The 16,424-nt window shown below is 32.9% G+C and overlaps 1 protein-coding gene across 3 annotated transcripts in view; it reads right to left on the reverse strand.

Moving 5' to 3' along the window:
- Positions 1-16,424, reverse strand: part of MS3_00005000 (uncharacterized protein) — an 88,964-nt gene that overhangs the window by 43,152 nt on the left and 29,388 nt on the right. The window contains exon 3 of one of the 3 annotated variants that reach the window (XM_051213005.1): positions 8,322-9,212. The exons of 1 other annotated variant lie outside the window; for it this stretch is intronic. In XM_051213005.1, the coding sequence (XP_051068939.1) occupies positions 9,181-9,212 (32 nt within the window). In that variant the 3' untranslated portion in view covers positions 8,322-9,180. Of the gene's footprint in view, positions 1-8,321; positions 9,213-14,104; positions 15,310-16,424 lie in introns of those variants that run through there. One more of the 3 variants, XM_051213006.1, reaches the window with a different exon arrangement.

Consider the following 16,424-nt stretch of genomic DNA (forward strand, 5'->3'; position numbering starts at 1 on the left):
TTTTCCTAGTAAAGTATCGATTATCACATAAACTTAGTTTAAGAGTACTAAGAAAATTGTTTCTACAAATGTGATCAAATAATTCTATGCACAATTTTCAAATGTTCATTCAATAAAACAAATATATTGATAAATTGAAGTATAATCAGTATAGGGTTGTAGAGATCGTTGAGTTTCACGAATCGATCAATGTTAGACCTTTATTGAAAACCTCGAAGCACTAAGCAGTCATTTCACCTTGTTATGGAATTACTTAGCATTGCGCACGTCACGATCTCGTGCAAACGCGAATAGGTCTTGGGACTAAGTCTCTCACGCACGTTCGTGGATCGCGTACTATTGAGGAGTACCATACGGGGACGAAAAGGCCAACCAGTACTCTCAGGTTTTCAATGGTGGTCCAACGTTGATCGGTTTGTGATCTCACTTAAATTATGGTATTGTACGAATCAGACTATCGAATTGATTTACTGATATTAATATAAACTGATAAGAAATAATGGCAAATAATGTGTTTATTAATATTTTAATTATACTTCATTGGATTGACGATTAAATATGTCGTTTTCATCGCACTGTTAATATATCCAACTTTATTTATTTACTTACCGATACGTCATCCTAGTTACAGTAGCTACCAGACTGCCTACCTAAGTAACTATCATTGTTTACTTGTTTCATATGGTTATTTATTTACAATTAGATTTTTTCACTTCCACCTCACCCTTCTTTGTGAATAATACACAGGAAAAATTAGTTATCTTATTATTTATTTAAACGCGTTTATATTCCTATTCTCCTATCTAACTAATGCCTACGCACAACGATATCTGGTGTAGGAGTATGTTAGAAGGAAACCAGAAACATCCAAACCCAAGAGTGAGATCAGTTTACGAAGTCATTGAGCAGTTTATATAGATGTAGATCATTTTTTTGGGTCGGGGCAATTATTTTAACCAATGGTTAAAGACTTTAGACGTTATACATCAGAAACATTCGCACTGGTTCAATTGTATTCAGTCTTTGTCTTCTCTTAAATCGTAAGTCCCGAAATCTCCCTATATGATCTTAATTTTTTCTAAACCTAATCCTTTCTATTATCGCTAACACTACTACTTCGATTACTGTGGATTTGTCATGACGATTTCAATTCACTGTGTTGGTTTGGGTGCTAAAAGTTGAACTGATGTATATATGCTCCAGGTTCTACGTTGGATTTAACTAGCTGACCCTTCTAGAACAATGCTAAATTAAAGAGTTTGGGCATTATTCAACGACAAGTTTACATAATGAGATATTTTATACTTCAGCATAGATCTCCTATTGTGAAGAGAGTTGCTGCATTTCGAGGACTGTTTGGCGAACCAAAGAGATTTCAGTTTCATGACATGTAAGTAATTTCAGTAAGACAATAAGTTTTCTTCACTAAGGTACATTTCTTAACACTACCCAGTTTGTGATGTGGAATAATTGCTCACATATTGTTCGTAGATGATTTTATGTCGCATTCGATAGAAATTAAAAGTTTACCTCGAAAAAACCAACCTGAAACTAGTAAAATGTTAGGCATTTAAAGGTGGTCCGGCATGAAACCCTACTTCACATAGGTTTCATGTCAGTTGTCATTTGCTAGAATAATGTGTCTCTTCTGCCTTAAGGAAACTGATACCCATTGTTGGGATTCAAACTACCCGGTGTAAGACATTATCACTGAGCTATTTGAACCTAGACTAATCTCTTATCATTTTTGATCATACATCTAATGATTGTTGGTTCTCCTATTTGATAATGAAGCTATTTTTTTGCGTCAGAAATACATACAAAGTTGTGATCGTTATGTGTGTGTGTGTATGCGTTTTTGTTCAGTGATGAAAATCGAAAAAATACAAAGATCTATAGATTACTAAGCAACCGATGTGATAACTACTTTTTTAGTAAAATTGGATTTCAACTTATTAACTAGTCGAGTGTTTGAAAATTTTTCATATAAATAAATGGATCTTGATAGTAAATCAAAAATTTTCACACATGGAATAAGTCATAAATCTAGCCGTTTATACATAATTTACGCACGCATATGCATGTGTGTGTTATAATTCTCAACATTCAAAATAGTTATAAGCAAAGATGTATAGTGGCTAGCAGTGGAATCCAGGACGCGCGTTTCGTCTAGTTTTAAATAAAAACGAGTGTGAGTGTGTGTGTGTGTGCAAAGGGGAGACAAAGATGGGGGAGGTCAAGTTTTCCACCATCTATTTTATTACTTTCAATAAATTTTCTAGGAGAAATTTTTTAACAACGAGTTAACAGTCGTGGCTTAAAATGTGTAATGGCTATTAGAAATTTGATTATTTATTCAACTAAACCAGGGTAGTCATTGATAGAAACATAGACAAACAATAGAGAAGAAACGTTTCGGTGGGGGAAAAACACAGTAATTCGACGAGAAAAATCAATAATTGGTTTACTTTTGTTTATCTTTCTTTCTTATCGAATTTGTTTAAATGGTTTATTTGTATCCAAGATAGACCAAAAAGAAAAAAAAAATAGAAATTAAGAGATGAATCAATGTAAGTGGACTTTTGTATGGAAGAGATTAGTTCAAATTTGAAAATAAAAATACGAGTTTCTTGACAAAAAGTGACATTAACTGAAATAAGGGATAGATTTCGGCTAGAAGTGAGTTTAGTCCTACTTGGAACTTGTCACAGTTGAACTTATCTGCATCCCGTTATTGATTTTCATATTGGAGTTCGAACTCAATATCTTCCTCTTCAAAGGTTCATAGAGTTATCCAGTGAGGTATTGAGTTTAAATAGCTACTAACTTGTTCAATGGATATGTTTTTTTGGGGCAAGACTATAATTTATGGACGAATCAATCAGATACAAGATAACATGTCTCGGATTTGGGCGCGAAATCCATTCATCCATTTAGTGAAATAGCGTTTCGACATTTTAGTTGATGTCAGTTCGAGATGAAAACCCTAAATCTAATTCCTAATCCTAACCATCAACTCTAAATCATAATTCCAATTCCTCACGCTGTTCTATAACCCTCATTTAGTCCTAACTATTAAGTGGATACTCTCGAATTCATTTTAACGTTGCTCAAAAAAATCGTCCACAAATTATAGTCTTACCGTTGAGTGATTTTTTGTTGACGTAGGATACTAGCTAGATATGGAATCTAGAGATGGCATTTCATCCTATTGAAGACTTGTCAGCTTGATATATCAGCAAACCAATGTTGATGTTCATGCATGGATGCAAGTATATCTAGTTAACTAGTCCCAAACTATACAAAATGCCTGTTCTGGATTTCATTTCAAATGTTAATGTGATTTGACTAAAGCTTGTAAAAACGAACATATTATGAACACCTGAATACTTGAAATGGTTGTGCATAAAATGTATAGATAACGATAATAACATTAACAAATATTGTATTTATTGTAAAATCTGTATGCTTAGTTCTTTTTCAACTAAATAACATTTACGGAGTTTGTCATATGATTGAAGAAAACAGAAACTCTAGACCTAAGTTTTGGTACAATTCAAGTATTGTCGCCATCATACATTTTCAATTATGAGAGAAATTAATACTTTATGTGACATGTAAATTCAAGTCACAGATAAGTTTGGACAATGATAGATATATTAAATGTTTGTACTCATATACATCTCTCACTGCATGTGAGAAATTATATGCAAGTCACACCGTTAAGAGAAGTTGATTATCCACCTACTCATTTTTTCAATTTATATCTTGGTCAGAAAAACAATCTTATAATATACCTGTGATCTATGTACAGTATGTTTAATTTAGGCAACTAAACCTTCCTAGTTTTGTCAGTTTTCTCTTTGGCATAGTGTATTCGATACACCGTAGGGAGTGTATAATTATAGCTGAATCGGACCACAAAATAAAATAGTCACCTAATGCTACATCAAAAGAGGTTACCTTTGAGTTGTACGCATCAGAACTTAACTCCTTTCTAAAGGACTATTGAATGTTTATCTACTCACGTCTGTTACACCTAGTGGGGTGCGGACTAGCAATCTACCACCTACTCTATCCTTGGCTCTCTTCTAGGGTTGTTCCCAAGTGCTATTCGCTTTTTTGATAACTGCTTCTAATTCCTGGTGACATGTGTTCTTTGATCAGCCTCTTTTGCTTTCACCTTGAAGATTCTAAGTTAGAGCTTTCTTTTTGATACATTACGATTATTTCTATAAAGGGTGACCTATGTACCTCAAGCACCTGAAATCTAGTTTGTTGTCTGTCGTAATAAGTCACTGTGGATAGTATATGGTAAATGGATATGGAATATCTTGGGTAGACAACTGTTTTGATGATGGTTGTAGTAGTTCTCAAAGTTTCGGCTCCCTAAAAAATATCATTCTTGATGCTCGTATTGAATTTGGTGTTGGCTGATAGTTGTTTTGAGTTGCAGATGTTCTTCGATTGTAGGAATCCTGCCAATGTTTTGTCAATCCGTGCTTTCACATCTGCATCAGATCCTGTGTGTTTATCAGTGATACTTCCAAAGCATTTCCACCAAGTGTGACTTGGTTGGTGCTCGCTGTGTTGTATTTCAGAATCTTGCTTTTTTCTTGTGAATGTTGAAGCCAACTTCTGTTACACTGGTCGTCTTTACCTGTATTTGTTGCTGTTTATGGGGTAGAAGAGCTAGGTCATCCGGGAAGTTCAAGTCATCTGGCTTCACCCATGCTATCGATTGTATTCTACGCTTCCCCTGGGTTTTGGAAGTCTTCATAAGCCAGTAAACAACCAGAAGGAATAGTAAAGGCGGGAGAAAACAGCCTTGCCTGACACCAGTCTTCACTCAGAATGCTGCTCGCCATGCACAACTTTCCAATATAATTAGACGTAAGAACTCCGTATGATGGTAATAATCTTCTCAGGTACATCATAGCGTGGAAGAAGATTCCACAAGGTTCTCCTATGTACATTGTCAAATGCTTTCTCACAGTCAATGAAGTTGATGTATGGTGATGAGTTTCATTCAATTAATTCCTCAACAATGATTCATAGTGTCGCGATTTGGTCGGTACATGACTAATCCTTACGAAATCCAGCCTGTTGATTAGGAAGTTGGGTATCCACTGAATCTTTCGGAAACACTTTTAGAAATGTTTCCTGGCATTGATAGTAGTGTGGTGTCTCAGTAATTCTCACTTAACAATTAATTAGTCTTGATTTATGTTGTTAGATTCTACTCTTTGATGCTGATCAGACACAATCAAACAATTTCACTCATCACAATAGTATATCTAATGTTCAACAGTTTGAAATTTTCTACAGGAAGCTCGTCTAGTAATCAATCAGTGAATAGAACGAGTAATCTTTAATACAATTTTCTTTACTAATTACTTATCTTCACCCGATATTGTCAATTAACTGAGACAATTTGAAATTCATTCATTTTCTATATTCATTTACTTTTGGTTACTCTCCTCATCCTACACTATCCCCCCTACTTCTGTCATATAATCTACATCATAAAAAGTGAATACTAATCAATCATTTTGAGAAATTCACACAGAAACAGACAGTTTAGAGAAAATTTTGTTTCAATTTAAACACAGTATGATTTACGTATGAAGAATTTAATACCAAATACAAAGGGACTTATTAATTCACTAGTTATTTTCGTGTGAAATTCTCATTTACTTATTGATCTTTATGCCAAAACACACAAATAGGGGGACATAAACGCACACACTCACATGCACATTGCTACAACATGTACTTAAAAAGTAAAAAGATTCACTGAAAAAGTTTATGCAAAGAATAGATGAAAAATTCACAACGTGGGAATATATCCGGATGATATTGGTTTAGGAAAAAACAACACTAACAGACCAACAGTAACAACATCCTCCCTCTCTCCAAAAGATAGAAGGAAAATTTTATAGTTGGCTGGCTGTGTGGAGGTAACACTAAAAGCAAGAACTTAGGGTCATGGAGCGAATCAACTGTACTGAGGTATGGTGTCGGTAAGTTGTCCCTTACAGACAACTAGTATCTGTAATGATGCTATCTTCTTATAAGAGAACGACAAAGTTAGAAAAACTCAACCCTTTGATGAGCAAAGTCGACAAAACAAATACAAATAAAGCTGTTGTCCTTATTAAATATTCCTGAATGCTTATAAATTAATATGCCTCTAGCAGAATTTATTATTTGTTTTTTGTTGTTGTTGCCGTGGTCGTCAATGAAAGTAGTTTATTACACAATTACCAAAGTAAAATCTATTTGTTTATTTGTTTGGTCTAGTTTTTTGTGATTTATAATGATATTACCATCGAATTATTGTTTTCCGATTTCCTGACTAATTCTATTTCTCTATCTCTCTCTTTTCTCTCGTGAGCGCTAATTTCATTTTACATTGTCTGTTCGTCTGGCATTGTTTTCAAGCGTTTTACCATTATTATTGTTGTTGTTACGGTTAAAGTGAGATAATAGAGAATAGAAAAAAATCAGTGTTTTCCTTGTATCATTTCTGTTTTCTTGTTTTTGGTGATAATGACGGTTAGGGTTAGTAGTCTAAAGTTTTATACAAACAAAAAAGAACACTTGTTCAAGTGGTCTATCGTCCACTATTATTAATTAAACAAGTTACCATAACAACGGAGTGGGGATGGGGAGGTTGGTGAGGAGGTAGTTGGGGAAGAGAATGTTTCCGTGTAGTTGTTAATTATTTTTGTTGCTTTTATTGAACTGTCTATTTTTCTAACATTATGTTATGGTTTGATTGTAAGGTGTGTAAATTTAATTAATCATTAATGGATTTCTTTCGATTGTCAAAGCATTGAAGAGGTAATGCTGTGGTGTATGCTACTTATATCGACAGATTTAATTAGGCTGTAACACCAATCCGAAGTTGAATGCCTGGAAGCAGAAGGTAGAAGAGATCGAATTAAAGAGGACAGAAATACAAATAGAGAGTAACTGTAATAGTAATGAAGGAACGATGAAGTTTGAGACAAGTGATGGAAGATATGCAAATGAAGTATTTATTGTATGGTTCTTCATATTTTACGAAAGAACTCTGTAATTTTGCACTGAATAATAAATTGGTTGTTCCCACCTCAGTTGTCATTCACTAAAATAGTAGTAGAATGATTGAAGATCTGAATGTTACTTTAAAAATATGCTAGACACACCATGGTGTATACTAACTGGAAAGATAATCATAAAGTAATTAATATCATTTCTGATTTAAACACTTGATAGTAGAAATAGTTACCTTTACAGAAGTATTTATTTGGTAATTTAAGACTCATTAGCTGCGTGTGTAATATCCTTCAGACTCTAACTCGGTACTTTTCACTTTAAACGCCTAGAGTGTTATCCATTGGGGTTACTGACAGACACCAGGTTTTCTAATGTATATGAATTTTATTTGTCAAGTTTAGGACTATAAATGATTAGTCTCTATTGGGATATATGGATTTTAAGCCGATTGCACCAACGTTGTTTTAAATGATAAAATTTTGAATCAACAGTTTAATGGAATTATACTAAGAACAGAACATGAAGATATTCAACAAGATCATACATGTGTTGACCTGACGGATACAAGTCATTGCTGAGAAGCTACAATCTACAAAAAGACAATTGTGTCATTGTCCTTTGACTGATAATAATTCGCTATAACAACAATGCTTTGTCGATAATGTAATCTATCATGAACTATATTATTTCTATAAAATGTTAAAAGTAGTGTATTTAAGTGTATTTTCAAATACCAAATTAATGAATACAAACAGCAATGTGAAATTAAACCAGGATTAATGACAAACATATTGGTCTATTTTTATATGAGTAAACTGGTACATTTGAAAAAGGAATGATGGTAATTCAACTATCATGATTAACTATTCAACCGGTTCAGTGTAATTGAAGTTCACTCAAATATTCTTTATTTTTGAATATTCTATTGAGATTTTTAAACTGCTGAAAGATTAGTTTCTGTCTAATATGTTGATTAATAGAGATTTTGATTCCTTGAATAAGTGTTGGCAGATCAATATTCATATTTGACAAACTGAAAGCATTGGACGACCGTTTCATCCTAGTATGGGACCGATAGGTCCTAGGTTCGAATCTCGCGAGGCGAGATAGTAGATGCGCACTATTGATGATTCCCATACTAAGATGAAATGGCCATCCCGTGCTTCCGGGTTTTTTTCAATTGACCCCTCTCTAATTATAATCTTCAATAAATCAAATTGAAATTGTCTAAATAGTTTATTATAAATTGAGTGTATTAGATTTTGTCAATTATGATTCGAATATCTATAGACTTTTCTTTAAAAAACAATGAAACCTAATCAAAATTCATATCAATCTTGTTGTAACATGATAATATATAACTTGAAAAATGATTAAATTAATTATTCAGTCATATCAACTATACTGTTTTTCTGACATATTTATATCACTGTACACACACAGAGAGAGACAGAGAGAGATAGAGAGAGCACCAGAAATTTTCGGACGATTAACAAGGAATATATATATGTATATATGCTTTTTCTAATGATCAATAATTCTTGTTACAACAGAAAATAGTATCATTTAAACAGTTTACCACTATCATATCTAATAATAATAATACTACTACTAATAATAATAGTAGTAGTAGTAGTACTTACAATCACACGATTGTAATAAAGTTTATGAATTTGAAATTGTAAAGATATTCCAAGTTTGTGCATGTTGATACACATGTATATGTGTATGTATGTTGTTGATATGCGTAGGTGGTGTGTAGTTATGTGCAAGTAAATATGAATTTATTGTATTATTATTATTATTATTATTGTTATGTGAGAACGGTGACTAAATAAGCATAAAATAAGTTTTATTTACTATACAAATACATTGTATGAATAATAGTGAATTTGTTATTTGAAAAGTGTAAGTTTTAAGTGCGTTTCTAGAATATAAAGAATACTTTTTCAAGAAAAAGAATTACATGAACACTTTAAGAAGTAAAAATAAAACAGAAATTTGACACATACAACATACACAAGTACAGTAAGAAAGAAAGAAAGAGAGAAGTACAAATGTTGTCTCTATCACCACCACCACCACCACTGCCACTACTACTACTGTTATGAATTAATTGACAAGACTAATTTGAAATTAGTGAAATTTTCCGTTTAAAATGCTCATCTCTAAAATACATACATAAATACAAATAAGTGTGTATATATAATACATAAAATAGTTTTATTTATTTCTAAGCATATATATCAACTAAATTTATAATTCATAGAACACTTTTAGTAACACATTGTTTGAATAGTATGCACTTACTCATATAGATGATACATATATTATGTATAAAGATCATTTAATCATCATGTGATACGATTTACTTTTATTGAACTGTACAATTCTTGTCAAAATGTGTATATAGCATTAAGAGAGATGTACATCTTAACATAATTATACCTTATGAATGAATATGTATTACTAGTTGACCAACTCTTTTGAAATACAGAAAATAATTTGTTAAGTTGTGTTTAAGAGGGTAAAGTCATGTTTTAGGCAAATATATATAAGCAGTGCACATCCACGATCCCGCTCGGGGTATTCAAACCCAGGGCGTTCAGTCTCGCGCGCGAACGCTTAACCTATCGGATCACTGAGTCGGCATCCAATAGTGTTAATGTCTAACCTCAACCAATCCACGAAATTGCGCGACCAACTTCCATTGTACTGGGGTAGACACCTATCTCTACCCGACACGGATTAGCTCCACTGATCAGGGCTTCTCACCACAACTCCGAGAATTCCCTCACGAAGCTAGTCACTAGTAAGCACATGGTAATTATCAGTTTAGGGGTTGTGGAGATTGTTAATTTTTGATTGAGATCATGAACCGATTGATTTTAGACCACCGATGGAAACCAGGAAGCACTGGACGGCCGTTTCGTCCCATTATGGGACTCCTCAGCAGTGCACATTCACGATACCGCTCGCGGGATTCGAACCAAGGGCTTTCAGTCTCGCGCGCGAACGCTTAACCTACTGGATCACTGAGCTGGCATCTAGTGGTGTTAATGTCTAACCTCAACCAATCCAGTGCTTTCAGGTTTTCAATGGTGGTCTAACATCAATCGGTTAATGATCTCAATCAAAAACTTAACAACCTCCACAACCCCTAAACTGATAGATATATACCAGTTAAAATTATACTGTGTTAATGCAAGGATTGATTGTAGACATTAATTTGCATTTATACGTGTAGAACATGTTAAGAAACTATTGAAAGGAGTTCTCCATCCATATAACTATGTTTCAATACAAAGTGGATTTTTTGACGAGTTATGAGTATTGAGGGGGAGAGGAGAGGGGTTTCGTTCTAGTATGGGGATACTAAACAGTGTGCATCCATGACCTCACAGCCTTATGTTTCTTACGTGAACGCCTAACCCTTTGAACCCAAATGGGAGGTCCGGGATATGCACTGCCCAATAGTTCCATACTAGGACGAAACAGTTGTCAAGTGCTTCCAGTTTTTCAATCGTGGTCTAGCTAAGATCAGTTCGTGATTTAAACCATAACTCTTTTACACTCTTCATAAATCTCTCTACACTGATTTACGAATAGTTTAAAGTATTTTTTTCATTCTGGTTGGCATGGAGTAGGTGGTAACCTTATAGATTATTATTCATTTAACTCAACCTTAATATTAGGGAAGCTGTAAGAAAGACCCCAAGTTTATCAGTTAAGTATTAAATACTTCCAATCAGATAATATTGGTTAGAATGTACTTAAATTGCTTTGTAGACATCAAATCAATCAACGGAAATCAAAGAGGATCGGATAAAAATTTCGTGTCTATTTAGTAACTGCCTAAAAGTGTATACACATTTGTAATGAGTTAGGATTCAGACTAAGTTAGCAATCTAGTACAGTGAACATGATGCTTTTAAACTATTGAATTGAAATCTAATGATCTACATTTTTTTTAAAGATAATATTTTAACTGAGATTATCATCAATAAATTACTGACTAATTTTTGACCTCACTTAATTCACCAACCATAAAATCCCAGTAGAATTCCAAGAAATTCAAGAAATCTTAGTCAGCCACTGATAAGATATCAATTCGAGGAGTTAAGGACGTTTTCAACGTTCAGTCTGTTATAACCACAACTCCGGGTTATTTTTCTGTTCATTCAGTGGATGATTGCTGTTTATTAGAATGTGATTTTCATTAAACGATATATTTCAAGCCATAAAATATATTTTATTCATCTTTTTCATCCAACATCTGTGTATGAAAATCATCTCTAAACTATATATCCTAGTTTATATAAAATAGATGGAATATGACGAGCAATGGAATCCAGAACATTGGTTTCGTCCTATTTTTGACTTGTTATAAGCTAGATGAATGTACCTGGCTTATCTCAGGTTGGATATCCACTATAGGATACGAACCCAATATCTTTCTCTTCAAACGCTGAATAAGTTAGTTACAGATTGAAGAAAAGCCACACACACATGTACAATCAGTATACATTTTAATATCTTACTCCTTCCATATAACATTATAATCAGGAAATCATCATTTATTATGTCTAGACTAAGAAATTGTCCTATTCTTCATGATTGAATGAATGAATTACATTTTTTTTCTTCCCAACTTAAATTATCGTTAATATTTCTGCTTTTTTTTTCTACACCATGTGATGAATACACTGTACTGTAATAATCAAAGGGATTAATAAAAAAAAACACCCCACATAATACCGATTTATGTTCTGTTATCATTTACAACAATTAAAATTCTGTTTATTTTTTAAACACATTCACCCTAGTACCACATGATATTGTAATGGGTTTGTAATAGCCAAAGTTGAATTTAGTTTGATTATACATCAAATGGATATGTACATCATATCAGTACATATATCAGTATATCAGTTTATTGTTGTTGTTTTTTTGCTTATTTCACCGCAAATTTACCTTGTCAAGAGAAAAAAATTAGGTAAATAAATCTTTGAAATATGGATTTCAATTAAATGGATGATAAACAAACATGGTTGATAGGCAAATTCACACCATGCACATGGATAAATAGATATGAATATGGTATATGTGTATCATTGTATTGTCGAAAGCATAAGAAAGGAGTAGGAAGAACGTAAATAATAGACGTGAAGATTTTATTCAGTCTCAGCATACATCATCATCATCATCATCATTATTATTAGCCTTATTCACATATGGTACAAGTTGTTTACCTCTTTAGTTAATATATTTATTCCCTATGTTATCCCTAATTAATAAACATTATCATCATATGACATCGAATGAATGAATGAATGAATGAACAAATAAATAAGTAGATGGAAGCTAATTAACCATTTCATTAGAAATGCTAATTATCCTTAATTGAATAGAATATATGTTCTAGTATTTTATAAATAAAATTAATTAAATAAAAGAAACCCATTAATAATTGAATTCAAGTTGGTAATAATTAACTATGAACAGAATGAATTTGTTTGTTCATTTCTGAATTAATGATGACATTGATGATTTCATTATTTTGGGGAAAAAATTTTTTTTAATGGTTTAGATCATGAGTCAATTGAAGCCAGACCACCATGGAAAAATCTGGAATCACTGGACGGCCGTTTTGTCCTACTGTGGGACTCCTCAGTGGTGCGCATCCATGACCCCGCCTCGTGAGATTCAAACCCAGGAAGAGAAATTTAACCTTGAGAATTTATTTGAAATTCCAGTAACATATATGTTTTTAATGTCATTTAGACTAGAAATTTATACAAATAAACTATAACGTAATGATATGAGGCTCTCATGAATATAACTTATAATTCAAACTGATCTTCACTAAACTTAGAATATCTAGTTCATCACGATGTTTGTCAAATCCTAATAAGACATTGTCTGGAAGAGTATAGACATCTCAAAAAGGAAAGAGTTGTCATCATTGAAATTGAGTGAGCATGGTGATTAATATATAATAAATTGATTAAAGTTGGAATTATATTATTGGTGACTGAATCAATTGTTCTACAAATTAAATGTTAGCTATGAGACCTGAAGGTTATGAAATAGATTCCCGGTTAGGTTGTGAGTGGATTATCACTAAGGAGTTCCATATTAACATAAAATATCTTTCCACTACTCTATGGATTTCAGTGGTACCTGGACTGATATTAATTTGCAACGAATACAACATACATATTGCTGAACAATCTTCACAAAATCCTTGTAAATAAAAATTAATAAGCGTGATATGCAAAGCTTTCATTTAAATGTCAATATCAGTCACAAGTCAACATATGGTTATTAATATCTTGATTGATATGATAAACGGTAGTTTGATAATTTGAAATCGTCAACTTTCAAGCAGTAGATAGACGGTTCAGTATCAACCAATCTCATTTATTTCGTTTACGACAGTTGTGAAATAACCACTAGGGTTTATACTCACAAAGTAGTGTAGCTCAAAGTTGAGTACATATGTACGTGTACTTAGTTAAATAAGCTACATTGAAAATCAGACATTTACTATTATTATTATATTACCTAGGTAGATAGATAAGTGGTGTAGATTTACTTCCATTATTAATGCTAATGTTAGAATATTAATAATAAATGAAAAATACATTTTTGTGTGAAATTAGCTCAGTGGTCAACCTGTCAGATCAACAGAACTTTCTGTACTAATCTCATCTGTCTTTTTTTCGGATATTGACAAATGAAGAGTCTAATATCAATCACCATAAATAATTCTATCATAGATTAGGAACTACCAGATGTGTGTATTCATTGCAATATGTATATATAAGGCACTCATACAAAATAACATGGTATTTCTAGTGTAGGCTGATCGACAGTAAACACATTGAAAAAGTTATTATTTTACATTCCATTGACTTTTATGAGTAAAATTTTGTGTATTACTTTTTGGAAAATATGCTTTCTCATCAATTTGCTTGGACTATATATCAGAATACAATGTAATATACCTAATTAATATGTTATAAAATACTTCATGATGAATACATAACAAAAATTTGATCAGCTTAATTATCTCAACCGTTTAAACAAAAATGCATTTGATTGAAATCACTAACCGATCAGTATTAGACCATCATTGACAACTTGAAAGCATTGGATAGCTGCTTCTTCTTTGTAAGGGAATCCTTGAAAATTCACATACGTGACTCCACACGCAAGGTCCGAACCCAGGATATTGAGTCTCGTGAGAACGCTCAACCTCTAGATCAATGGGCCAGCATCCAACGGTGTTAATATATAAGGGTCTACAGGTTAAGCGTTCGCGAGCGATGCTGCAGGTCCTGTGTTCAAGTCCTTTCATGCAAGATGGTGGATGCGCACTGCTGAGGAGTCTCATACTAGGATAAAACGGTCGTCCAGTGCTTCCAGGTTTCCAATGGTAGTCTAGCCCAGATCAACTCATGAATTCAACTAATAAAATTACTACAATCTCCACAAATCCCTATTCTGATAATGAATTTAATATACCTGTTATTTAGTGGTTAATGTTTATCAGTGAAATATTTTTTCACAAAGACACAAGATTCGAAATAAGCTAAATAGGTATCACAAAAAGGAGCATAGAACAGTAGTGATTGATGTTTAAATGAGACTAAAAATTGCTCCTAAAACCATGTTATCTAACTGTATCAATTAAAAATGAATCTTATTGATAAACTTGTTAATATTAGTTTCTAGGTAGACTAATAGCGAAACTCAACAGTTACTGTTTTTGGTTTGGATTCCAAGAAATTCATATTTTAAGAATATTAATTCCAAATGCCCTGGTTTGGCCGAGAGTGGGGTCGGCCCGCCCTCCGTCTCGAAATGCTCTCACACGGCCACGCGTATACAGCCTCTCCCAGGAAAGTCCTAATCACTATCTTCTCGTGGCGGGGGTGTTGTTTACGACATTGAGAGGACGAAAAGCGAATGTCCGGCGCTTCAACCGAATCCCAAACCAATGTTGCACATGGGCTCCAGTATCCTGAAGGAACAAATAGCGTATGAACCAATCGTTGGTCACCGGCTACCATAGGAATGCATCTCCTCACGATGCTCCACCGTCTTGTGGATCAGACCTTCAGGTCGAAGGCTCAGGGTGTAGCCCACTAAGAAAACCACCTGCTTCGGTCTGGGCACCCGAACAGTATCACAGCCCTCACACATATTGAATGAGATTTGTGTGGCGCATATGTATTTGGTGCCTCCTTGTACCAATATCTATGTGTTAAAATAAATGAATAAATAAATAGACAAATAGAGAAACTCAATAATTTTTGTTTTTGGTTTGGATTCCAAGAAATTCATATTTTAAGAATATTAGTTCAATCATTAATAGAATAATAGAAGATTCACATTATCTAGGGATTTCACACTAAGTTGTTTTATCGATTACAAAGTGAAGATTTGTTAACTGTATAAATTTGTACTATACAACGGATTGAATATTATGTAACTTAGTTAATAAGAAATGGCACCTAAAAGATATATATATATATATATATATATATATATATATATATAGATTGAATTGAAATTTGTATTTTCATATCAACACAAATGAACATAACAACAATAAATTCACATTCGATTTACTGATAACAAAATCTACATAGAATGAAAATATACATTCAGTATTCTACTATTAAGGAATAGTCTAATAAACATATGTATTATCTACACAGTAAAATAATTTACTAGAAAGTAATTACAGATGTTAAGTTTTCTGACAGCTGAACAACAACAACAACAGAATAGAATAAAAACACATTTGAAAATGAAATCTAAATAGGATAAATGAATTGAAAAAAAAGAGTAGGAAACCAACATGTGGAAGTCAATTTGAAGATGGAGAAAAAGAGAAATGAGAGAGAGAGAGAGAGAAAGAGAAAGAGAAATGGAATTTGTGGTAAGAAAAGAGACAAATGGAATAATCAATGTATAAATAGAGGAGAAAATACAGTCTTTTCATCTATAATCGGTTGTCTTTCATTCATTTGCTTACATATACATACTACATACACGCAAACACATGAATTAATTTATAAAAGTTTATGTACTTATCACCATATACAAGATGCCTTCAGGCAATTTATTCATCGTTCAGTATATTGAAAAATCAGAGAAAAATTATACGTCAGTGTATAGTTATATGTACATGAATATGTGTAGAGTTGTGTGCGTGTGACAGTCAATGTGATAGCAATTATGTATCCCCTCAAACCATAAATGAATGAATATGTGGTGAATTCGTTGACTGAATTGGTTTCGTTGCAGTTATTATAATTATTGTCAATAAAGTTATTGGATTACTAGGCTACAATCTAGTATTCCTC

The sequence above is a fragment of the Schistosoma haematobium genome, chromosome 3 (genome assembly GCF_000699445.3).
Source record: "Schistosoma haematobium chromosome 3, whole genome shotgun sequence".
In the NCBI taxonomy this organism is placed as follows: Eukaryota; Metazoa; Platyhelminthes; class Trematoda; order Strigeidida; family Schistosomatidae; genus Schistosoma; species Schistosoma haematobium.